The following is a 27,949-nucleotide window of genomic DNA, read 5'->3' as shown; positions in this document are numbered from 1 at the left end:
TGGGAAGGAATACTTTTTATTGCTTTGAAAAATAAATAAATTTATACAGGATGTAAGGAAAATGTACAACAACCAGTCTTTCAAGCATCACATTCAACACTCAATGGAAGCACTGCAAACTTTCAGTAAAAGTTATCTCCTTTCTGAAAAAAATAAATATAAATAAATAAATAAATAAAAAGTTACAAAAACTAAAAAATATTAGCAAATAAGTCATACATCACACAAATCTTTTCAATCCCTATATATTGCCTGACAATGTGTGATTTAGTACGAGATAAAAGCAAAGGAAACAGAGGATGAACCAACATTCGCTACTCTCTGTTGTTTAAGGAATCCCGAATTTCGAGGCGTTCAACATTCCAGAAGAGAGATGTGTGAATGAAGAAATGTCTGGATGATGACATCGTAAGCAGTTTTGGGAGATGGAATGATTTTACAAGAGCAGGGATTTTACATATTGTAAGTTTAAGCACACGTCTGGTTGGTCTTACTGTGGTATCGCTGCTGAAACACATGTAGATGCATCCATTGCATATAGAATTCAGTCTAGATGGATCGATGAAGGAAATGCAAATAGTCAAGAAAGACCAAATCCATCTAAACATATTATAGAACGTACAGATTGACACATATGTAGAAATGCAGTGGTAGCTCCACAATTGACTACTATGAACATTTTGCAGAATGTGCTGGGAGCTTTGGATGCTCCATTATCTAGGAGAACAGTTTCCTTATGTTTGGATTAAAACAGCTTGCATTTTGTGCCTTTAATGCCATACCAACAATGTAAAAAATTGCAATGGTGCCATTAACGAGCCATTTGGCCATCTGAATGGCACAATGTGGTATTCAGAGACGAATCTCAGTTTTGTTTATCTGGTGATCAGTCACCAGTTAAGAGTCCGGAGGTGTCAGTGAGATAAAGCCTATCCAACTACTATTGCTGAACAGCAATGTAGCATACTGCTTTGGGGTACCATCAGTCATGATAGCAGGTCACCCCTGTTATGCAACAGAGACACGTTGATGGCACGATATGTTGATGAGGTACTGTGCAGTCGTTGTGCTTCCTTAAGTTCAGCAGCTGCAAAATAGTATTTTCCAGCAGGACAAAGAAACACCACACATGGCATTCATTAGCCAACAAGCCTTGCAGCATGTCCCATTGCTCCCTTGGCCTGCGATGTCCTTTGACCTTTCACCGATCAAGCATATGTGGAACATGATTTGTCGTTTGTCTGCTCTGTCCCAGTCGTTATCAAAAGGCAAACTTTGGAGAAGAGTTCAGAGCATATTCCATCACTCAGGATACTATACACAAACTAATTGAATCTGTACTTTGCAGGATTGCAGCTTGCAGTGTCATGATAGATGGTCATATTCTTACTGATTCCTTGCATATTTCAGCACTGTATAAATTTATCTTTCTATAAATAACATCACTTATTTACATATGTATGCTCTGTCTGTATATCACGCTACTGAGAGGCTAACTTCAATGAAGAGAGTTGCTGTTCTAGAACCACTCTTCATTTGATATACAGCTTCCTATATTCTACCTCTTATTACTTACTACTGCAAGCTCCCCATGGCAGCATCTAATCAAGTTATTGATTCACTTAAGATTTCACAACCAAGCTCTCTGACTTATTATTGGTGCAATTACAATCACAGTTGATGTACTTTTACTAGCTACACACCCTACATGCATTAAGTCCATTGTGGAAGAGAAAGCACTAATCCTATGAGAAAAATTCCTAAGGGAATCAGAGTGCTTTTCCTTCTGGAACTATTGCCTTTTACCAATGGAGAGAAAATTTTAAACCCAGAATGGTTTTCTCGAGGAAGTCTTTCCTATCAGAAATCAGCTAGGTCTTAGATGAGAAGCTGAAAATTTTGTAAAACCACAATATCCAACCGTTATAAGAAAACATGCAGTCAGAGTTAATCTGTTATCCTCAAAAAAGAAACAAATGACCAAATTTTAAAATTCATGTCTTTGGAAATCATTAAGGCTGAGATATGCGCGAATAACACGCAATCGTAACACGCAAGCAGCAATCGTAATTGAGATAGGCATATATCATTAAGAATGAGATTTAATAAGCAGAAGTAACACAGATACATAATAATAATTACAAGTTTGGCTTAAGAAAGAGTACAGTCGCAATACAGACACGGGTGCCGAAATTTACATATCACGTTGAAGGCACAATACTGAGGTAGTTACACAGACTGAAGACGTTACTCAGAACCGCCGGGAAAAACTCGTCTTTCCCCGTCAGCCCATAAGGTTGTCAAACAGGTTTACTATCTTTCTTTGCTGTTTCGTCAATTGGTGGTTTTCTCTAGAGTTTTTGGGTCTGTATCGCCTGTTTGGCGATGTCACTGCAATGCTTTATATCCTGACAGTGAATAGCTACGAATGTTTACGAATGGCTGTGTGTTTGCTGCCTAACAGTGTTAATGCAGCCACTGGCATCTTTTGCAAGCTTTCTTCATTTCGCAATCCTGTTAGAAGGAACAGGACTGCTTTTGATGCCAAGATAATGGCCATATACATTGCCTTATCCCCCCAAGTGTGCAGCACAGCATTGCATCAGAGTAAATGTGTGGGCAGGGTTGGTCGGCGACTGCGTATTAAGGTCGCACCTTTTACCAATCCGCATGACTGCCATGAATTAACAGATTTTTCTTGAGCAGGTTCAGCACGGCTTAACTGATATGTTCCAGCAAATGTGAGGAGCAAGATGTGGTTCCAATATGATGACGCACCAGCTTATTTTGGATTGTTGCTGCATTGATGGTTTGGGTGTAGTGGACCAGTTTCCTGGCCCTTACACTCATCTGATTTATAAAGGTCTTAATTTCTTTTTGTAGGGAGCCCTCAAAGATATCATGTATTATGATTCTGTGAAGTATGAAATGGATTTCGTAGAAGACTCGTCTTTGCTGCTGCAACAATCAGAAAAATCCTTGATGTATTCGACTGTGTCCAACATTCAATGTTTTGTTGGTGTCAGGCATGCTTGGTGACTGATGGTGCAAACTTAGAGCAGCTATTGTAACATTAGAGCTGTACTCATCTCGTATGCATCTGTACCCAGGATATCCACTAAATGTTTCAAATTAATCACTATCTTGTGCCCTTTCTGATCTTCTACTTCTGCTACCACAACAAACCCCTGACATTTCTGGTCATGGGTTGTATGCAATGCAATTCTTAATCCTCTTGAAGTGCCATACCTCCCTTACAAGTTTGTCATGACATTTTTTAGACATCTTGTATTTTCATATGAGCAAATATCGTATATTAAGAGTAAGTTTCGTTTTTCTTTATTACAAAATTATGCATGAAATATACAATATTGACTTTCAAAATATATTAATAGGAGTTTTAAGAAGCTTTTAATACAATTACAAAACATAATTTTTTTATATGTATGATTTGTTTATATTTCTACCTAAAGCATCACAGGTGATAGGTGATGGAGGACAGGTCACCTGGCATCTACCAGAGGTAAGCAGCTATACCTAGTCCTCTACTATACAAAGTTTATTGAAGAATTTAAGAAAGTTACATAGGCATGCAAGGGCTAGATATCAATACAGTGACTTTTTTGAAGACAGATACTGCAAAAAGCATGTCAAGCATACACAAACAAATTTTAAACATTAAAAACACATACTGTAACCCCATGATTCAATGAGCGCCACCTAGCAGCCGTCAGAAGAAACACCAGCCAAAAAAAGACTATAGCCTTCAGTCTATGTACTGGAGTCATGAACTAAGCATGCTGTTTCCCCGAGATTTACTTTGTAACTTAAATGTGTAATTATAACACCCTTAATTGTAAAGTTTTATCTTAATTGTGTTTTGTTAATTAAAAAGGCTATGCGAGTCTTTTGTTTATGTTAGTTTGGTTATAGTTGGCCACTCAACATGCGGCTCAAATGATTTATCCAATTGAGAAAAACCAGGTTTAGTTTAAGACTCCAGGACATCGACTCATATTCTTTTCCAGGTTTTAGGTACAACTTCCACCAGAGAAGGTTTGGAAATTGCGTAAAATATCAGTTTCATCTTCACTTGAAGATAATAGATTTTCACTTAATAAGTAATTAATAAGAAGATGGCAGATTTTTCACTTAAAATAAGCAATATAAAATTCTAATTATAACATCGTTAATACTTTAATAATATGGAATGGAATGTGTCGTTAAAAACGAAACAAAATTATATATAAAGTATATATAAGCTCTAGATGCTTCCTTTTAGATATGTTACACTTTAAGAATTTATATTGTCTTACATTGTTTTAAATAGTTGATTTCCATTTGAATTTCCTGTGTTTTAATTCTACATTCTAATTAAAGATTAATCTTGTTTTCACTGGAAGTCAACACAAGTAAAATTTCGTTTCGGTACTGAACGAAAAGTGCTTACATAGCAAAATGTTATTTTTATTCTAATTGATATATGTTTCTGGTGTGAATAATTCTTTTAGGATTTCATAACTGTATTGTTATCTATGAATGAGTTTCATGTTTTGTTTTATTTTATTTTACGACTAATATTAACGGATTATTTTTTTTTTTCCTCTTTGAGAATAGAAATGATTTAAAGTGAAAAAGGTTTTATCTAAGAGAAATACAGTCAAAATTTAATTTCTTAAAGCATTTAGGATTTTATAGACATCATAGGCATTACTAATAGAAGATTTATCAAATTCTATTTTGGGATTTTATGTTTAATAAATTTGTGCATTTTATTGTCCATTAGCAAGTGTCAAGTGTAGCATTTATTGTCCATTATCCTTGTTAAATGTTAGTTTTGTTTTCGATGTAATCTCAGATTAATGATTTTGTTTTTCAAATATTATGTAATTGTTAAGGGTAATTAAGAAATTCATAAAATTTATGAATATATAATTTTTCTTCAAACAAATATTGAACTTTTCAGTGGACATTGAAGGTACGATAACGTGAATTTTAGGGACTAACCAGAAAAAAGGATGTGCAAGTGTTAGTCACAAAACTGGGTCTGCTCGTCTCAGATAATTTGAAAGTGAATTCAACTCAAAGAGCTAATTATGCACGTAGACAAAAATTCTATAAATTTCCAATTAAGCTAAAGTTTTGAAACATCCACTTTAGTGAATCTTCTAAGTGACGAAGGTAAACATCTGCCTACAAAATGGTGTACTCAACTAAATCGCTTATTGCAAAAATTCAAGAGAACTGCCTCGAACCATGGGGAGATCCAACCCCATGTAGTGAACTTTTCTAGAATCATCTCCTGATTATACACTGCTGAATGAATCATCACGATTCAGTAAAGTCTGAAGAGAATCATCCTGGTTCTGTGCTGTTAAATGAATCATCCCAATTCAGTAAAGTTTGAAGAGAATCATCCTGATTCTGTATCGTTGAATGAATCATCCTGATTCTGTATTGTTGAATGAATCATCCTGATTCTGTATTGTTGAATGAATCATCTCGATTTAGTGAAGGTTTGAAGAGAATCCTCCTGATTCTGTGCTGTTGAATAAATTATCCTGATTCTGTATTGTTGAATGAATTATCCGGATTCAGTGAAGGTTTAAAGAGAATCATTCTGATTCTGTGTTGTTGAATGAATCATCCGGATTTAGTGAAGGTTTAAAGAGAATCATTCTGATTCTGTGTTGTTGAATGAATCACCCCGATTCAATGACGTTTGAAAAGAGTCATTCTGATTCTGTTAAGTTTTGAGCAAATCATCCCGATAGCATGAACTATAAAGAGAATCGTCCTGATTCTATGTTGTGCGATGAATCATTCCAATTCAATGAAGTTTGAAGTGAATCATCCCGATTCAGGAAGTTTAAGAGAATAATCCCGATTCAATGAAGTTTGAAGAGAATCACGTTGATTCTATGAAGTTTTAAATGAATCATACTGATTCAGTGAAATTTGAAGAGTATCATCCTAACTCTATGCTATGCCATGATTCATCCTGATTTAATGAAGCTTGAAGGGAATCATCCAGATTCTATGCTGCTGATGAATCATTCCGATTTAATGAAGAGTATGAAAAGCACAAAAATATATCATGGTTGTCGACGTCGAAAGGTTTCTTACGAACCAGGTGATAGAGTATGGGTGACATTACATCCTATTTGCAGAACACAGAAACATATTTCTAGCTCTTTGCCGAGACGTCGTACAAGCCAAAAGGGGAATCTGTAACCCCACAGCTCAATGTGCACCAGTGGTGGCCGCTGTAAAAAACAAAAAACAACAGCCAAAACAAGACTGTAGCCTTCAGCCGATGTACTGGAGTCATCATGCTGTTTCCCCGAGATTTACTTTGTAACTTAAATGTGTAACTATAACGCCTTTAATGTTTTATCTTAAATGTGTTTTGTTAATTAAAGTTAATTAAAAAGGCCAGGTGAGTCTTTTGTTTATGTTAGTTTGGTTATAATACAGATTTAGTTTACTTTTAAAATTACAGTTTTAGCAATTATGAACAAACCAATGTCAAGGAAACTGTAAGAAACAATAAAAGACAAACATCTTGTTAGTAACAATAAAAAGCAAAGAGAAAATAAAAGTTAGTTCAGCTGACAAGAACTTACGAAAAGAGGATGTCAGAACAAAAACAGCATCTAGTGCTAAAAGAAATGAAAATTTACGATGTGAGACTTTTTTTAAAAAAAGAGGATAAATATATAAACTACAAAAAAGAACTACACATTAAAAAAAAGATTAGAAAGCACAAATTATAATAATTTGAAATAATAAAAATAATTAATAATAATAATTTTAAATAATAATAAAAATCCTAAAACATATATGTGAGCCCCATAGCAGTAATGTGAATAATTAAATTTAAAACAAGATTCACAGTACTTTAGAAAGAGAAAAATTTTTCTTAAAATGGATTTCTTAAACAAGCACTCACATAAAAATGTACTCATCTAAGTAATTTTTAATAAATTACTAATTAATTTATAAAACAATATTAAAAGACACAGCTACTAACTCTGATCAAGAATTACATTTCAAAACTAAACTTTTCATATATTACATTATGAAATGGTCAAACATTTATACATTAGTATATTTCACAATATACTAATTAGCTCAGTAAATTAAATAAAGTACTCAAAAATTAATTCATTTGATCATAGAAAGTTAATCAGTTGTAATTAAAAATACATAAGCATATTATGGTTTAATACTGCTTTAAACGATTTAAAATCTTACAAAAGCCTCAATACTTTCTTCTTTACACTGAAAATAAAAAATACCTTTTTTTTTAGGCTCTGGAATGATCTAAATCAGTCATTACGCTGCAAAAAATGCAGTCGGCTCTGTTAGTACAGAGAGTATTGTTTATAAAACGTTCACAGGAAGTAAAATTTCAAGGAAAATAACTACTGGTAGTAACTTAATACAGCCTATGGAAAATAGTACTCGATGAATCTCAGCTGCACTGAATTGATGCCCTGGGCTGAGTGACTTTTACCCGCAAGATAAATGGGGAACAGGAGAAAGGAAAACTTAGTGGAGATAAAGTTGAATGTTACTGATCTGCATAAACAGCACAGATATCAAAATTAAATATTAAATTGCCAACAATTATTATGTTGATCTAGCCTTGCTGCTTAATCACAGGAATTCTAACAATCATTATATGAACATTTTACTACTGGACTTCCTTCTAGAGCTGTTTAGCTTTTATCCAGCCCTTGCCTTTTCTTCATTATATGATTTCAATCAAAATTTTTCATTCCCTTCCTGCAAACTAAATGCCTCTAAGGGACATTAAGCTCCCAACTGAAGACCCTCCATACTAAGAAGGAGCTGGAAATTAATCATGAATCACCTCTGAGAGAGGGTATAACCAACTGCCAGAGGCTTCAGTCCCAGAACACAGACTTATTCAACCCGAACTCTCTCAATGCCCCATCGCTGAACCAGCACATCATGCACTCATCAAACCTCAAGTGTCATAGACAACGAAGACTATAATATTAACGTTCATGGCCATTACGCTACCTACTCGGATTTGCCGAAGCCACTACCGTAAGGGACAGCATAGGCTGCCTTTCAAGCAGTAGGAATTGGGTTTGTTTTCTTGTGCCCCACACCCACTACTGTCATAATATGATACTAAGCCAGTGTATGCAACCTCAGGGGTGGGAGTTATGAACTACATAAAGCAAATTATATGAATACAAACCTTCCCTAACCAATGAGACAAGGGTAATAACTTACAACCATTTGTCCAACAAAAAGTCTAACCCCCTTCAAAAGTGACAGCTCACACAAAATTTCAAGGAATATTCCTGTCACAGCTGTGATAATGGCAGTAATAAACAAATCACAAAAACCATGACTTTCAGACAAAGCCTAAATTTCTCACCTCCCATGGGCGAAACATGTCTTCTATGAACTTTGATTTTAAAGGGTGGCTCCCCAGAGGGGGTGGGGGCACTATTTAGCAGCACTGCCTTTTTAAGAAATGCATTAAAGAGAAAACTGTGTTTAAATGATATTATATTAAATTCATTAAGAATTAATACATAAATATTAAATTCATTATGGATTGAGAATTAATACACAACAAATCACAGCAATACTGATACACATTAAATTGGAATCTTACTGACACATGATGCAATTTTCACTGCTTTTAACAGCAAATGAATAAAAGAACTAGCTGTATCAAGAATAATGCTGGATTATAAGTAGGTAAAGGAAAAATATCGTTGTAGCTTATATGTTGGTTTCATTTTGAAGAAACATGACAAATTTATATCTCATTACCATTATTTTTGCATCCAGGAATAAAAGCTAAGAGGAAAAAAATTGAGAATGTGGGTACTTTTTGATTATGCACACCTCCTGCTAAAAAGTATTTATGAGGCAACAAGCTATTTCATCAGAATAGGCAAATTATGATGTCAGCAAAATGTTTTTTATATGGTAACCCAGGTATGCATCTGCAGGCAGCAGACAGCACATATTTCAATCTTCAAATTTGACATTCATTAGTATTTATTTCTGTTGCATAAACTGTGCTTTTTTTTTCTTGTAAGTGATTGTAATGGGACTGCGGAGTTAGCTGGCTCTGAAAGCCTGAACTTCTCGTGAAACAAGACTTAGGAAATTCATAAGCAGTTTCAATTTTCAAAACACTCAGTATCATTAATGTAGTAAATGAAAGGATACAGGAAAAATGGTATTTTAATTTTTAACACAAATCATTTTGTAAAATATTTTTTCTCAGAATACTAACCTTTATAAAGAAATCTGTGAACTCTTCTTTAGAAATATGCCTTTCATTTGTAAAAACACATTTTTCAATTTTAGACATAGGGCTTCCAGTATGACGTAACCAGTCTTTCCTAAAATTTCAATAAATTAAATTTACAAACTGCATCTTGTAGAAAATATTACAGTACAAAATTCGAGATTCAGAACTGATTGGACTTCAGTGACTCCAGATTTTGGAAATTTTCAGATTTTAGTTCATCAGAGACAAGGTATCTGCTGCCTTGCCTTAGCTTCACTTATTAGGTCAGATAGAAAAATGCTACCACCTCACAAATACAGCTACCCCCAGAGCAAGCGAAACCGATGTGGTCTCTCATGGTCACAACTCGTGTCTTTGGAATACTTTGGGATAGCAAAAATTTTAGAATTTAGAGGAACACCAAGCAGCAAAATTTAGGGATGAACTAATTTTTAAACTTAAGAGAGGCACTGGACAGTAGAATTCATGGGTGGCAAAATTTTTAGAATTTAGGGAGGTATTTGTAGCAGAATCGAGCTGAAAAGAACTCAAGAGCTGAAAGTAGTAAAACCCGGCCAATATCCAATACACTGTTATTAGTCATGGTGTGACACCAGAGCCAGCAGACATTTGAAAGTTAAGATGCAAGAATCTCAAATAGTTCAAAGAAAAATTTTATTTTCAGCTCAGCTGCTTCTTCTTGTTATTATAATTACCCATGTCTAGATTCTGCAAGGAAAGGGATATTTATTACAGTTTTATTTATTTATTTATTTTTGGCTGGTGGTCTGAAGTCCAGATATCAGATCATTTCAGATTTCAGACTTTGTACTGTATTAATAGATAATAATTAAATAATTAAAATAATTATAGAAAGAAAAATAAATAAAGTAATTACAAATAGACAGTTCTATGTAATTAAATAATTAGAGTTAATTATTCTTTCCGATTATAATGACTTTTAGATAGAACACTGCTAATATTACTATAAACATGTTTCAACATTTTTAAAGTTTACTTTGGGCATGAGTTACAACATGATTTAGTACAGTTATATATCAGTAACTAAAATTCTAGCAAAGGAAGTAGGCCACTTGTTGAGGCCTACTTCCTTTGCTGAGAACTTTGATGGAACTTGTTGAGGAAACTATAATGAGTCTGTGAGTTATGCACATTCATTCTCATGTGCACTTACTTAGTCCTTGAATTTCTTAAATATATTTTTCTCTGTGATCTAACTATAATCATTTTATTAATTAATTTATTAGTGATACACTATACTAATGGTACTACAACCTTTCTGCATTCACAGCCTAGAATAAAAAAAAAGGATTGGACTGGGCTATTTGACTATAAAAAAAAGCACTCTGAAACTATCTACTTAAGGAGAAGGGTGCTTTTAAGGACACCTTTCTTATAGAAATAAGCTCCTATTTAGATTAAAAATGAAGAAAGCTATAAAAACATTAATGCAGCCAACTATTTGTGGAGTTCTGAACCAGGATGAACTACCAGTGTATAGTTGTCTTATCCATTTAGCCACCCAAGAGAGGCAGTGGTCTTACTCTATACCTTTAAAAAATTAAAAGTCTTTGCCAGAAGAGTAACAATGCCTGTCTTCTAACTTTTGGAATATTAAAAGGCATCTTATAAATATATGCAAAAATACACATTAAGATAAATGGAAAGACCCAACAAGCAAAGCAAATATAAACACATTTATATAATATTTCAACTACAACAATAGAAAATAAATTCAACTTTCACTTACATTTCTTCTATTTTTTCTTCTTTTCCTTGTATCGTTCCAACAACAGTTCCTTGAGATGAATTCATACACCATCCTTTCAAACCTAGCTCTTTTCCTTTTTCTCTTGTGAACTATTTAATAAAACAATTAACATATATTTCTCTCTTGAAAATGCAGCCAAACATAACATTTGAAGCAAAATAACAGAATACAGTCAATATATTAAACTGAAAATTAAATTTTCATTTATTTATTTATTTTAAATTTGCGACATGTTTATAGTATTTTCAAATATGTTTTGAAAATGTTAAACAGAAAAAGGTTAAAAGAAAAGTAATACTTCTTTATAATTAAATCTGATATAATGTCAATATATTAATAATATAATATAAGAAATAAGTTTCACTGACGAACTTTACATGTATTTGCCCTAATGAAATTAGTCTCATCTGAATTAATAAGGTATGAAAACTTATAAAAAATTTTCTAAGTTCTTTCATTATGCATTCCAAATTCCAAACCCTTTTTATTATTATGAACTATGTTGAAAGAAAGAAAAAGATTACAAAGGGCTTGTGTCTCTCTTCTAACATCAAAGGAACTTCTGATTTAATTGATAGTCAGTGCCTCACAAACACAGTTGCAATTACAAATGTTCCATGTCTTGCCCAGGCACATATCATTGGGACCAATGTAATACTACTCCAAAATCAAACTCTTAACTCCAGAAGTTTAGAATAGCTGAGAGTTTACTAGATTTTCTGAATACATATATTCACATGGCGATATGAAATCCAAAGTATATCATAAAGTTCCACTCATTCTTTTTTAATTATCACAAACACAATTAACCTCAAATAAAATAATACCAAGTTTAAAAATGTGTTACAATACAGTCAGCACTTTAATAAAGAAAATTTGCATATGCACAAAATTAAAGCACCTAAATGCCATTAACTAACTTTGGAATCAACAGTTCTTATAAGATTATTCAAAACAATTGTCAGATTATAACTAGTTTACAGTGCAAATATCAATTTAATAATTCTTTAATATGTGGAATATAAGTGCCTAATTTGAACTTTTAATTCTATAGTGAATGATCCAGTCTCCATCAAAAAGCACAGTTTTTCTATAAAACCACACAACAAACAACACAAGAGTGGAGAGGGGGGACTTTTACTGGAATTACAAGTTTTCAAAGTGCCCACCTATACAATGATAAAGCATTGCGTGTAGGAGATTGTTGACAACAATGATAAACGTAATATTGCAGGAGGAATCCATATAGCTTCATATTTTATATCATCTTTCAATTCTGAAAAATCTCATGGATTTGATGTGTACACTTTAGATTTCAGATAAGCGCAGAAACAGAAATCAATCGGAGTGAGGTTGGAAGATCGCAGTGGTCATAAAATTGCACAGTTGTGGGAAATGTCTTTATTTCCCAAGTGCTGTTGTTCACAAGTTGCAGCACCTGCTGAACACATGTCGCGATGTGTGGAGAAACACCATCTTACATCCATACAAAGTTAATAATATATTGCTGCTGAAATTCTGAATTACATAATTCTGCAAAACTGCTGTATATCCAGCACTTGAACTAAGGCTGAATATACTTGTGATGCCGCACTCTGCAGTCCGTTTAGCATCATGTGAAGGCACTGGTGCCAAACTGCGAGGATTTTCATCAGCCCAGAAAATGGAGTTCTTAGAGCTGACATTTCCAGTTAAGGAGAAATGTGCCTAATCTGTCCATAATATCTGCAGCAACTACTTGCTATCTCCATCATGTCTAATGAGGGAAAAAACTCCCAAAGTTGACATGCTGTTGCTCATCCCTGGGTTGCAACATTTGGATGTGCTAGAAGAGTGCAGAAATGTGAGAAGTGTGGTTTTCAGTACATCTAAATTGCAGGTAACACTTCTTACTGTATACAATGGACCTGAAGTAATCATATTATCCACTTCGGCAAGAACTTCAATAGGAACATATGGTCATCTGAATCACAGTCTATCACATGTGCATTCAAGTCCTACAAATTTTTTTATCAAATCATGTTAAATTTTCCTCCAAAATGGGCCTTACTATTTTGCTGTTAAACTCACAGTGCTTTGGAAGCATTTTCCCACCTCGGACAAAACAACTTTATCAATTCATGTTATTTTCTTGCAAGCGCCATACTGTTAGTACATTCGAACAACTGACTGAAATAACAATTTTCCCACATTGCTTATACAGACAAAATGCTTTGCATGTGGTATTTTGTGATTGGTGCTTTTACTGTCTATTTTTGCGAATTCCGTAAATTGCATCAATGCATCTCCTCTCTGTGTTGTCAGTTGTCCTTTTAAAATGCTCTTCTTTGCAAATGTTTTATGGTGGCAATTTCCATCACATGTCACTCTTGTTTTAAATCATCAGAATTTTGAGTACGTACACTGCACACACACACATAAAAAAAGGGGGGGATAGTTCTATCTCCCATTCTACTGAGCCAATTAAAATTCAAATTGTATTTTTCATGTCTCGAAAGCCTGACTTAAAATATGTATTATATTTATATATAGCATTCTTCTAATATAGGTATTCTGACACAAAAATCGAACTTTTTATGATATGACATGCCAGTTTTTTTTCCATATTTTGATTCTACTACTCAAATTATGCCAACTGCCATGTTTTGCAAAAAATCACACAAGTAGTTTTTAAAAAATTAGCTCTCAAAATTTTAGCTCCTCAATGTTAATTGATTTTAATATATATTTGTTCTTTTGATTAAACTTACTTGATTCCTTCTTTCAGAATTTGAAATTTCGGTTCATTCCAAATAAAATTCACCCATTTTTTTTTATGATTCATTGTTAAAATTTGTATTTTTAAATACTTTTATAAATTTTTCAAAAAAGTTTTTAATTATAACCTATAAAATGTTTACCATCATCTTAAAGTAGATGTATTTCTAAGTATGCATGCAAAATAATTACAGTTTTTTACTCAAAATTTCCTAGGATATACGTGAATTTACATATTGGCACATTTTGAAATTTGGCATATTTGTTATAAGCGATAATAATGCCAAATGTAGTTTATGCACTTTGTTAAAATTAGAATGATTACTTTTTTTCTGCTCGTTTACAATGGAAAAAAAGGAAAGGAAAATAGGTTGCTATAAATTAAGAAGTTTGCTCAGTGAATTAATTACTCTTGGCACAAACTGAAAAAAATGTGGCAAGATAATTTTTTTAAATTTCTCCATAAAGTTCACACCAAATTTTACAATATATATCCTAAGTCACGCTTTCGAGACACGAAAACACAGTTTGAATTTTGTCAATCGGCACAGTAGAATAGGTGATATAGAACTGTACCCCTTTTTTTTTGCACAGTGTACACTAAGTTAGATATATTTCAAAGCAGACATATATCAAAGCATTGTAATTTCAGGAAAAGTCTGATTTAGTGTAAAAATACCTATATTAGAACAATGCTCTATATAAATCTAATATATAGCCCAAGTCATGCTTTCGAGACATGGAAAAAGCAACTTAATTTTGTCAATCGACCTAGTAGAATGGGAGATATACAACTGTCATAGAACTGATATAGAACTTTATTCGGTCATGAGATTTTTTATCACCTGGTACATATTAACTTATAATTTATGATTTTTTTACTGTCGTACTTTCTTAAATAATATAAATGTCACCTTAATGAATGTCAGTTTATAAAATTAATATAAATAATCATACAAATTTAGCTAATAAACGCTGTTTAAATAAAGGTCTTCATGACAGATCCAAAAACCAGTGCCACTCAGAAGATTAAATTAATAGTGCATTTTTACAGAACTGTACAGTAGAAAGATGTATACTATTGTGATAGATATGAGAAGTTAGCTATAATATGTACTACATATAATTCAATAAGCTATTTCCCAAATGATTGATTAAGTTATCAAAGCACAACTGATAAACATAAATTATTAGAAATGGAATGCTATAATCTCGGCTATAAGCTATCAGACTTGCTGTACTTGTAACTCACTTGATAACAGCATTACACATTACTTGTTTCTTATAATTATTAATTTTTCATGTTCTAGCATTTCAAAATTCATCTTGGATAATATGCATTGCAATAATAATGATTTCTAGCATGAATTATATATTTTTATACATTGTATAATATAATATGGGTTGTCAAATGATTGAGATTCTATTGCAAAAAAAAGTTTGAATAAGAAAACCAAATATTTTTAAATATGGGTCTAAACAATAAGTGACAAAAAAGATTTAACTAAGCAGCTAATTAACTTGCAGCAACATGTCTTAAATTAGGCACTTAAGAACAATTAATACATTTGATCATATTTAGAAGGTAAATACTGAACCGTTATCATAAAACATAGTACAGGGCCTATACATATATAAATAAAAAGAATGAATTCCTATTATAATTTCTAGTACTTTTATTTTGATAAATCTTAAAACTTTCCAAAGGCACAAACTAAGCATTTTCCAGCTTTTCTTTAATTGCTAAATAGTTATATTGATTTGAGAAAAACTGTAATATTTATGTTACAAAATTAAATGTTATACATGTTATAAAAATAAGATTCTTTCCAGAACAGAAATGCCTTGAAAATGTTAAAAATTTTCATCAAGCTGAAGACAATTTTCAAAATGGTGGATCACAGGCAATTTCATGAAGCAGTAACTCAATAAAATTTCATATGCAAGAAATTGTAATTAAGAATAAAAAAATGTAAATTAAAACTTAGTTTATTACTCATACTGCCATTAAAGATCTGTAAATAATTTTCATGTACTTTAAATGAAGGATTAAATTTCTGTATTTTTCTATGCCTCCTGTACCATATAAATTTGACAAAGAAGGAGTCAAATAAATTGTTTTACCCACCAAAAATTTTCTATTAGAACTAACACTTCCTTAATGTGGGAGAGGCATATTTTTACAACAGTTTGGGAGGGGAGGAACACAATATTCTTAAGTACTTATTCCAATATTTTTACTCCAAGCTGCCTTAGCCATAGCTGTTACTCATTTAGCACCACCAAGAAGGCACGTGTGAATTAAGGATATCATGGATGTGAGTAACATTGCCAGATCTTTCATCAACTCCATGTAAAGGTTACATCTCTTATGTTCTCTTCCTTGTTATTTAAATTTTTAACTTTTTACTTTTGTTTCTATGTTCATTTATTCTGATTCTTGATTTATTCTGATAATGTTTTATCTTTTTTATTATTTATCATTGTTCTTGTGTGATACTTGAGCTGTTTCATATGTTTCGATTGATCTTTCCAATAAAGGCATATGTAACAACACAACTTATTCCAGTATAAAATTACAGCTAAAATTCAATGAACATAAAATATATATGTGAACAAATAAATAAAAAGTAACTTTACCTTACGAAAAAAGACACCTGAAAGGGGAAAAAAAAGTAATAAGTAAATAAGAAAATTTATAAAAACTATCATATTAAAAAAAATGAAATTCAGAAATCACTTTTTGTATTGAAAATGATTTTATATGGTCCTTAGCTTTAACTTGCATTTAGTACATAAAACACAGAATTTATTCAGATTGTCTAACACACAGAATTCCTACGTTTTACACTGAAACAAACGATTAAAATGTACATACTATTTTTTTTTCCGAGAGAGAATTTGAAGTTTAACAAACGATTAAAATGTACATACTATTTTTTTTTCCGAGAGAGAATTTGAAGTTTAAATGAAGGTAATTTCTTTACATGCTTACAAATACAGCAATACTGCATATGATAGTATACAAAAAAAAAAGGCTAAAAGAAACTCAATATTGTGTGTATATATATATATATATGGTTATTAGTCATTCTGAATTTATGTGCAGTATTTTTAAATGAGAGTTAATGCCCATCTTGTTACTCATCAGTTTTAGGAGAAAGAATTTTTGTACCTATGAACAACATTCATCCACCAGAAACTGATTACAAATGCTAACAATAAAAGAAATTTTAAATTTGAAAGTGTAGTTTTTATGAAAAGCATTATTTAAAGAATAAAAAATGTCCACATTATTTTTGAAGCAAACTTGATGCTAAAGGTATGCAATCTAATTTTTAATATCTTGAGCATTTTTTTGTTCTTCCTGTATTATTTCCTTTATTCTTTCATACTAATTTTCACATGTCATACAGGCTTGTATAACATACATGCTGTAGGCTTTTTAGTCACTGAAATAGATACAGTCAAAAGTCGTTAATTCGGACACCCATAATCCGGAACACAAAGCTAAAATCTTTCTGCGCATGCGCCGCGTTGACGCATGCTCATAGGCGTTTTACGTGTGCGCGCAAGACAGTTACGACGGTGCATATGCGTCTGCGCAAGCGCAGAATACGTTTTCGCGTGCGCGTTTAATGTATAACGGACGGTATAAGCTAAATTTATCTAATTATCTATTTCGGTTAATGTTGATGGTTGCGTTGTTCCTTAATCTTCGAATTGGATCCGGCTTATTATTTTTTGCAGACTGTAAGAGCAATTTTATAAAAGTAAGCTTGAACTTTCGATTATGTCAAATAGAATTTCCGATGCTGGAGCTCCCAAAGGATCTAGAAAACGAAAGTATGATTCGATGTCCATCAAACAAAAAACGAATTGCTACAAAAAATGGATAAAGGCATATCCTTTGTTTATCTAACCGTTCCGAAATCTGTTTATCAATTTCACGCTGCTCTGCGCGCGGGGGGGGGGACGTCGCGGCGCGCAATGAACTGGAAGTTGATCTGTCACTACTATCGTTATCTTCAGGGCAGGTGTTTTTATTTTATTCGGCTTATAATTCCTTACTAAATGTAGTAAGTATTTAATCTCGATGTACTCCGTCTTTGATATGATTTAAATCAAATTGCTCGTCATTATAAATATCACGAATACAAATCAAATAGTATTCTGGTTGCAATTTTCTAATTTCGGCTATGCGTAAGGTACGCATGTGCGCGTTGAAAGAAATGTTTAATAAAGTAAACAAATAAATATTAAGCTTCTTTTTTTGTAAATTTTGATACCCTTTAGATCATAATTGCTCATTATTTTATAAATTACGATTTCATATTTTTAATTTTATAATTTCTGCATGCCATCTTACCAGATTTAAACTGATGATCTATAATCCGGAAAAATCGATAATCCGGAATAGCCGAAGTCCCGACGAGTCCGGATTAAAGACTTTTGACTGTAGTACCCAGGACCCAGACATCCAAGAAAATTTTAAAGGGAATGGGATTAGAGACAAATAATTACATCAAATTATTTTATTTAATTCAGGAAGACCACAAGTAGATTATAGAATACAGTACCGCATCAATACAAAATAAAAAATACTGTACACATGCCTTACAAGCATCGATGCATATATTTTTACTTTATTTTAGGAAAGTCTCCTCCCACAAGAATGCCAAGGATTCTGGATTCTTGTTGCTTAACTATTTCTCTAATGGCCAACATGAGCATTTACAAATAACTTCCTGTAAAAAATGCACTTGTTTCAGAAGAACTACATCAGTATTCTTTAGATTTTTTAAGCATATTTGTAGCAGCAAGTATTAACAAGTTGGCAATAGCAAAAGGAGAGAGAGAGAATGCGATGTGTTCAAGATGAAAACCCTGTTCAGAATGATTTAGTTCCAGTTCAGATTTGCCCTCATTGGCTAAACTTATGTTCTGCTGTCCAAATTTTAAATTTTATTGACTGAAGACTTACGTAAGTGTGTTCATCATTAGTATTATGCAAGAATCATATCACATAGACTAATTTTGAAGCAATGAAGTTCAGAGTGATTTATTAGAAACAAATACTATTTTTAAGAAGGAAAGGAGAAACTACAATGGAGAGTCAAGAGACTACAGCAAATTAAAATTATAACTCAAACCAGGAGAAAATGTGGAAAGCAAATACCCATCTTAAAAATTCTCAATATCTTTATGTTTTGCAAACAAATATATGAAAAAAAAAATCAGATTACTTTACATGAGTCAATTAAAGATACAATTACTTTACTTTTCATAGAAGACACGATGTTGCTTTCTTCTGATGGATTACGAAGTTTTAACATGAATACTACCTGATAAATGATTCAACTTTCTCTTTGCTGCTGTGAAGAATGTGCATCACTTGAATTATACACCAATTTTCAGTCATTCATCAGCTCTGGAATGAGTGACTTAGAGTTTAAGAATAAATATGTCATTGTTTCCAGAACAAAAATATCGATAAAAGATAAAAAGTTAGTGTGAGCGAAGAAAATTAAACCAACAGCAAGAATGAAAGAAGCGTTATGGTGTGAAATTCTATAAACTAGGACAATCATAAAAGTTTTTAATCATGGTCCAAATAATAATTTCTTCAGGAGAGGCCTTTTTTAGGGCATGAGAACTTTTTTTTTTTTACATGAAACAAAACAAAAACAAAATATAACACACAACTGACTTGGTGTATGCATAAAGCTCTAGTATTCAGTTTACTTATTTAAGCGGTACTTACGTATTAACGCAACCAGGCCAAAATTCGCATAAATCGCCAAATTTGGCGACCCTACTTACGGCAACCCTACGTGTTATGGGGCGTGTACTACCACAGCAATGGGTTTTCGGTGGAATTTGCCGAGAAAAGAAAGAGACTTTTTTGGTTACTGTACCTAACAGAAGCGCCGTTACCTTCATGGAAAAAATTTGCGAAAACATCAAGGAAGGAAGCATCATTTATTCGGATTGCTGGAAAGGATACAATACAAGCGAGTTCGAAAATGCTGGATTTCTGCATGGAACTGTTAATCACAAATATAACTTTGTGGATCCCAACACGGGTGTTCACACACAACATGTAGAGGGCATGTGGGGCTCAGCCAAATGGCGCAACAAAAAACAGAGAAGAACAGCCCGTCATCATCTTGATTCATATCTTATCGAATTTATATGGTGCCAAACTCAAGCTGTTAATGGTGAAGACGGTTTTCAATCAGCGCTAAAAGCAATAGCCAAAAGATTTCCGCCGAAAAAATAATTCTGCAACTTATTCAAATTCGAAACCGGAAGGGTTTAATTGCTATTTTATATTTTCAAACAAAATAATATAAAAAACTGTATTAAAAATTATCTGTAATTAATAAATGTACATTTTCTTTCTATTCATACTTTTTTACTCAAACTTACAAATCGCGCCAACCTGGTTGCGATAATACGTAAGTACCATTTAAGCTAACAGGAAGTACTTAATAAACTTCCCTAGATGGACAATTATAAAAATACATAAACATAAAAATAGAAACAGTAAAAAATTTTATTTATTTTTCATTTATGTATCATTATTTTTAAAGTTTCATTTGCATTGCTATTCACTTGTTGATACATTTTTACAGTTTTCCTGAAGATACTTGCTTTTTTATTAACTTTTAGTTTAAATATGCAATCTTTAAAATCAGGCAAAATTGCAGCATTAGTTTGGTGCAGAGATTGAATTAAATATCAGTTCCAACAGCAATCACACACATATGTTTCTATTCTTAAGAAGCAAAACAAATTTTACAGAATGAGAGGTGCAACAACTATGTTTATTAATTTAGAAGTCAAATAACAAAAGTCAGCATTTCATTTGCAAATTTTCCAGGACTAATTTCGATGGTTTTACTGAACCATATCAGTTCCAAGGGCAATCACACACATACAGGTTTCTATTCTTCAGGAGCAAAACAAATTTTATACAATGGGAGGTGCAAGAACTATGTTTATTAATTCAGAAATCAAACAATAAAAATCAGCGTTGTATTTGCAAATTTTCCAGGCCTACTTTCAATGGTTTTACTGAACCATCTTCCTTAGCTGCCATAGTGCAAATGAACGAGGTAAGATATGGTGATAAGATACAAATGGTTTGACAGGAGTTAAGCTACTGGCGCCATCAATTGATGAAACAAGAATACTAAAATATAATTTTCTTAAAGGCTGAAGGTAAAGATGGATTGGAATTAAGGTTGCAAACTAGAACAGAAAAAAATTTTTTTGAATGTGAAACCGCTCTAGAAAATTCTAATTCACCAATGGAAGATGCTTTTCTAAATAATTTTGGCTGCAGAAAGATGGAAATTTTTGGACCAACAGTACTGGGCAACAGAGGCCTTCTGCGATTTATTTTTCCTAACATATGCCTTATGTTCTTTAACGTGAAATTTTAAGGCTCTCTTAGTTTGACCAATGTAAATTAAACCACACTGGCAAGGAATTCTGTAAATATCCCAGGAATTTATATCCGGAATGGGGTTCTTATATATGGAACTGGGAATTTTATTAATAGGGGAATAACCAACACGAAATTTAAATTTCTGTAACATACGTGCAATTTGATAGCTAACTGATGAAAAAAGAAAGGAATGACAACAAAATTTTTATACAGTCAAAAGTCGTTAATCGTTAAAGTCGTCAGGACTTCGGCGATTCCGGATTATAGATCATCAGTTTAAATCTGGTAAGATGGCATGCAGAAATTATAAAATTAAAAATATGAAACCATAATTTATGAAATAAAGAACAATTATGATCTAAAGGGTATCAAAATTTACAAAAAAAAAAAAAAAACTTAATATTTATTTGTTTACTTTATTAAACATTTCTTTCAATGTAAGTTGTTTAGGTTGCTTCGTTCTTTTATGTGATAATACTTTCTCTTTAATTCTATAAACAGACATAATTTCTTGTTCAGTTACAAAATTCCGTTGTTCAAGTCCTATAATTGCTGTGTTGAGAATAACGACTAATTTGTCAATCGAAATATTTTCGTGTTCAATAACCTCTGTGTCACTTTCTTCGCTATCGGAAGCGAGTTATAATGACGAGGAATTTGATTTAAATCATATCAAACACAGAATACATCGAGATGAAATACTACATTTAGTAAGGAATTATAAGCCAAATAAAATAAAAACATCTGCCCTGAAGATAAGGATAGTGTTGACAGATCAACTTCGAATTCATTGCACGCCGCGCCGTTCCCCACCAGGCAGAGCAGCGTGAAATTGATAAACAGATTTCGGAATGGTTAGATAAACAAAGGATATGCCTTTATCCATTTTTTGCAGCAATCCCACTTTTTGTTTAATGGACTTCGAAACATACTTTCGCTTTGTATATCCTTTACATATTAGTAAATTTATATCAGAAATTTTATTTGACATAATCGAAAGTTCAAGCTTACTTTTATAAAATTGCTCTAACAGTCTGCAAAAAATAATAAGCCGGATCCAAATTGAAGATTAAGGAACAACGCAATCTGCAACATTAACTGAATTAGATAATTTTAGCTTAGCTTATACCGTCCGTTATAAATTAAACGCACATTCGTAAACGTATTTTGCGCATTCGTAAACGTATTTTGCGCATGCGCACACGCATATTTGCAGCCGTAAAGGTCTTACGTGCATGCGTCAACGAGACGCATGCGCAGAAAGTTTGTAGCTTTGAGGTCCGGATTATGGGTGTCCGAATTATCGACTTTTGACTGTAATCTCCTACAACAAGAGAGTAGTTTTTGGTGCGTTGAGATGAGAATTTTTTAACTGCTTGGTTAAATAATGTTGGTTGAAAAGCCAATGTCAATAGCAAATGCTTTTAAATAGTTTAGTTCTTGATCAACAGCCAAGTTGGAGGAGCAAACCTAAAGTGCAAGGAAAACAAAGGAATAAAATGAAGCTACCTTCTGTTTAGTTGAATGACATGATTTGAAATGTGGAGAAAGGCAAACCGATGAAGGTTTACGGTAAACAGTAGTATTGAAATTGGATGTGTTACGTGTGACCAAAATGTTGAGGAATGGAAGAGAATTGCATGTCTCAAGTTTAAAAGTGAACTGAATAGTAGGATCAATGGAATTCATTATTGAAATAAACTTTATTTGAATCATCTTTACTACTGTTAAGCAGGCTAAAAGTATAAATCTAGCCATTTATTATTAACCTAAACTATATTTATATCGAAAACAATGGACAAAGCAAAATCAATGCAAATGTAACACACTACCTGCTAAAAAAACAATAAAGTAAGATATTAGAATTCTAAAAGCATTAGGAAAGACTGGATTGGAATTAATGCCATTAGTTAAAGACGATAAATTGGTGAATCTTTACATTATGGTAACTTGGTGATTTTTTGGCGAAAATGTGGCGACAACCCTGATACAGCAACCTGCTAGTTTTGTTTTGGACGCCATTTTGTTTTCACGAAGTACAGACATGTTTTTTTTTTTACTCAACATTTTTTCCAACAATCTGCTAGCTGAATTACGCTTATACTAGAACTTTTATGGAACACAGATGCTTAATCATGACGAAGATTAGGTGCGAAATTGGGAGAAAGTGCACAATCGCAAACTGCTTGTCACATTTTTAAGAATTGCACATACACATTATCCATGTACACGTCGACCTAGTTTCACTTAAAAAAACATCCCAAAATTGTACAAAAATGGCATTGTGCATACTCTTGACTTTATCCATGTACACATCGACCTATTTTCACTTAAAAAGTCAAAGAAAATTGACAAAAATCCAATTCTTCTTACTCTTGTAAAAAGTGCCAAACAAATAAGTGGGCGATTCTGCACTTTAGCAGCAAAATTGTTTCTAAGTGCTTATTAGCTAAAATCACGATCGGAATTTTCCGGAAAATGTTACATTACACGTCTCATGATCTCTCATTTCTCTGAGACAAAATAATCTCTGATTCGAACTGTGTACTTCTCAGATTATTGCTTGGTTAGAAGTCCTAGCTAGTAACCTTTATCGCCTTACCAAAATGTCACCAAACTACCTGTTACCATATTCTAAAGATTAGCTGATAAATTTTGGGAAATATGAAAAGTTTTAAAGCAATCCAATTCACTAAATGAAAGAACTTTATTAAGAGTTTTTACAGAATCAAAGACAAACTTGTGATAAGTTTCAATTATTATTAGCTATTGAAGATTTAGTACTGAAATGCAGTAAAGTAAGATAGAATTCTAAAAGCATTATGAAAGACTGGATTGGAATAAATACCATTTGTTAAAGAAGATAAATTTTTGATAATATGAAAAGCTTTAAGCTAATCTAATTCATTAAATGAAGGAGCTTTATTGAGAATTTTCACAGAACCAAAGACAAAACTGCCATAAGTTTCCAATTATAACCAGATATCAAAGATTTGTTTATTTCTCCATTTTGGGATACAAGATTCCCATTCCCTGATGTGAAATTTTAATGCTCTTTTAGCTTGGTCAACATACCTCAAACTACTACAGTGACACGATAGTGTTATAAATTCCGCAAGAATTAAAGTCAGAGATGGAATCTGTATGAATCAAACAATGAATTCTATTTATAGGTGAGAAACTGGTAAAGGGGAATGCCAACAAGGTTATTTATATTATTTCTAACACTGGAATGTTTTATTTAATGGAAAGATGAAAAGCAATCTTTATATATTTGTGCATGTGTGTGTATACATATACTGGTTAAAATTCCATAATCGGAGTGAGCGCCAAGCTTGGCGAGAGTTTTTTATTTGGCTGTGGTTTCCTGCTGTATGTTTTCTTGTGGCAAACCTAGAGCTTTATTTCGGTAACTGTAAGAGCGCGAATTTAGTGTAGCCAGATTTTTTAAAAAATTTAATTTAGAAATACTGTGTTTGTTTTTAAAAGTTTTACTGATTAATATTACTGTTATATATATGTTTAATATTATATTTATATAAATATTTGCAGAAGGTTAAGCTGTTGTTGGTGGGAGAACGTTAGATTTCATATGACATGAAGTTTATAATTTATGAATGTTTTCATTTAATTTTATTTAATTAATTATTATTATTATTATTATTTTTTTTTTTTTAGTTTTGTTTCTTGCATGTGGCAATCCAAAGATGTGGAATATTTAAAGCTTTGAACAAAAGTTGTTTAGTGTGTTGAATTCCACGACGATAGTAACTTGAATATTTTAGTTAGTTTACGATGCCGAATACGAATAATTTGCTAGTCTGTTTACGTTTAAAACTGACTTTGCAGTGCTCTGATCTGATAAGTGTATACATTTATTTACTTAATAATTATTTACAAGAATTGTTCATTCTACTATTTTATGATGAATTACATATATATAAGACTATGCTTTTACTTGCAAGGCTGCTGGACTTTGTTTTACTTATCTAGTATTTTATCATCTCATTTTACTATTCTGTTTACATAAAATGACGGCGTTTCACTAATGCAAAATTTTATTCTGTTGACGTTTAAAAATCAGATTTTAGTGCTTTCATTGCCGCCTAAAAAATTTGCCAAATTTTGAAGGCCAAAATAGTTTGGCGCTAACTTACCCCGCTTATGGAATTTTAGCCCACATAATTACAAAGCAATTAAAAAAACATGATATAATCATGCCTAGTATTTCTGCGTTAAGCCAGCATATCAGCTATGCTTTCTGAGGTTATATTCAAAAGGTATCTTGAATTTTTTAAAATTCAAAATGTAATTATTGCTCCCTTAAAATGTATATAGTTATTTTTCTAGAAATATATTAAAAGCATACTTAATCCTTTTATTAACATCAGCAGGAAAAAATTAACTTTAATATTATAATCCGAATTGTGCACTAGTAACATCTTTTTAGTTAGGACCATTCGTATAGGATGAACATTGGATAAAATTACATCAATTCATAATTCATATAGGATGAACATTGGATAAAAATCATTAATCGTAATTTTAAATAATGTTCACCAAATTTTAATTATTGCAAAATAAATATGAAAATAAAAGTACATAATTTTTAAGAATTCTTTTATAAATTTACCATATTTCAAATCTAGCAAAGAAAGATACTATGTAAAATATAAAAGCATGCATTTAAAACTAAATAAATTAATAAACTGATTCACTTACAGCAATTAAGAGTTCAATAAAATTTCAGAATCACTCAATAAACTGATTTCCACTAAGTAACTAAAATAAAAAATTCAGCATAACTGGAGCTTTCAGAGCTGACCTGCTTGTTTTGGGGGCTGTCTGCATTACTGTACGGCCTAGAACAGATTTCAAGAGCTTTCTATCAATCTCTAATACATATGGATGATCATACTTCAAAATAAACAAGAGGCCTGTGGGATACCGCAGAAAGCCAAATCCTAACAGAATTCAGATCAGCAGCTAAGGACAAGAGAAGTCATACTATTTAGATTTCAGCTAATGAAGTGGATAAATTCTCTATGAAAAATTCAGTACTGATGAATTGAGATTGATTGTTTATGTTACACAGATCAATCCGTTCATTTATTTATTTTGATATCTAAATTATGTGGGCCAATTAAATCTCCTAAACATTTTATTCTTCAAAAGAGAGCTCAGACCAAAAACATTCTTAAATTAAAAAGAAGTGCAATAAGCAAAAGTTTCATTAAACAAATCGACTTCTTTCTTCAAGTTCGTTCTTAAAATACTTCTAAGATTTACGAAAGCTATGATAAATGACGGCATATGTATTTATTATGAATAAATAAGATACAAAAACTTTCATAAATAAATAATCACATATCATATTACTACCAAAAATCAGCACTGTAGAATTAAGAACTAGCACACAATTAATTTTTATTTCAACCCTTCATCTAATTTTTATGAAATATTCTTATTGATTTTATTTAACAATCCGTCACTTATTATTATGTTTTCATAAAATTTTAATTACTCATTTTTCATTTACGTTTATCATTCCTGACCGGCCTTTCATTTTAGAAATTAAGCACTGATACTATTCCACTCCGCGGAGTTAAAACAGCACAAAATTAACATAGTTGAACATATCTGAAAAGATGTGTACGATTTAAGGATAATTAATGAATATAAAATAGCTAAAACTTATTTAAATTTTACACCTTGAACTCGTCCAAAAACTTCAAAATCCACTGACTGAAGCATTTTCAAAATATTTCGCATTTCACCTTCTCCTGAGCGCACTTCATGAGTTGAGGGTTTACCAGCTGCATTCTCTGATGACAGAAACCAAAATAATAAGAGCAAAATGCTAATACCCGTAAAAAATAAAACACACGCCCGATAACACTTCATTTATGCTTAGAAGGTTCGAACAGGCTGAGTTTAAAAACATGGCAATATTTTCTTTCTTGGATGAAGTCCAAACGAAAGGGTAAAAGATGATAGTTTTGTTTGCGCAGCTGATGATATTATTAGCGTCGCCACCTAAACCTGACTTCCACATAATTTAGTAATGTTAAAACGGTTTCCTTCCTAAAACACTCACAACCATTCTAACCTCCTTGCTTACAATAAATGAGCCAACAACTGAAGTAATTCTACAAGAATTTAACGCTTCAAAACATTGGGAGAGGAAACTTTAGTTAGAGGTCTATTTTGCATTCTCATCAGTAAAGAGGAAAAATAAATGATTCTAAACCCTAATATGCAGAAAAAAATATTTTGGAGTAAGTTTTTTTTTTTTTTTTTTAAAGAGGGTGGTTAGATGTTTTACAACATTGATAAGTGAAATAGAAATTTAAACTGCTTTTGAATACCTTACGAAAATGTTTAAATTATTTAAAATACCCAATATTAAACTTCTTTAAGAGCTTTTAGATTTACGGCCCAGTTTTCTATAAACTACGTCTGAGACCATCTACAGATTTCTAAATTTAAGGTTAAGTAAAATTTAAGATATCGCTTCCATAGAATTATGTGAAATTATTCCGTAGAAATATACGTGGATATTCTACAGACATTTCTGCAGAGATTCTATGAAATATTTTACAGATTCTAAAGACACCAACCAAAGCTTAAATTACACTGCAACCTGACACAG

At 32.1% G+C, this 27,949-nt stretch overlaps 1 protein-coding gene across 2 annotated transcripts; it reads right to left on the bottom strand.

The window, feature by feature from the left end:
- LOC118188015 (acylphosphatase-2-like) lies at positions 1–27,238 on the bottom strand. Of its 2 annotated transcripts, XM_035358347.2 has the most exons (6): positions 27,009–27,237; positions 16,482–16,498; positions 11,064–11,173; positions 9,296–9,404; positions 6,627–6,662; positions 1–143 (listed from the first exon to the last, which is right to left on the bottom strand). In XM_035358347.2, exons 1-5 carry the CDS (start codon positions 27,199–27,201, stop codon positions 6,657–6,659), a joined length of 435 nt encoding a protein of 144 aa, XP_035214238.1. In that variant the 5' UTR covers positions 27,202–27,237; the 3' UTR covers positions 1–143; positions 6,627–6,656. The 2 variants fall into 2 exon arrangements, with proteins under 2 accessions (XP_035214238.1, XP_035214237.1); XM_035358346.2 differs by lacking the exon at positions 6,627–6,662 and having other exon boundaries at positions 27,009–27,238.
- Positions 27,239–27,949: the final 711 nt, after the last annotated feature.

This window comes from Stegodyphus dumicola, chromosome 9 (assembly GCF_044657685.1).
Source record: "Stegodyphus dumicola isolate Sdum_Otavi_A_Nest chromosome 9, ASM4465768v1".
Taxonomy (NCBI): domain Eukaryota; kingdom Metazoa; phylum Arthropoda; class Arachnida; order Araneae; family Eresidae; genus Stegodyphus; species Stegodyphus dumicola.
This window is presented reverse-complemented; position numbering and strand designations above follow the sequence as displayed.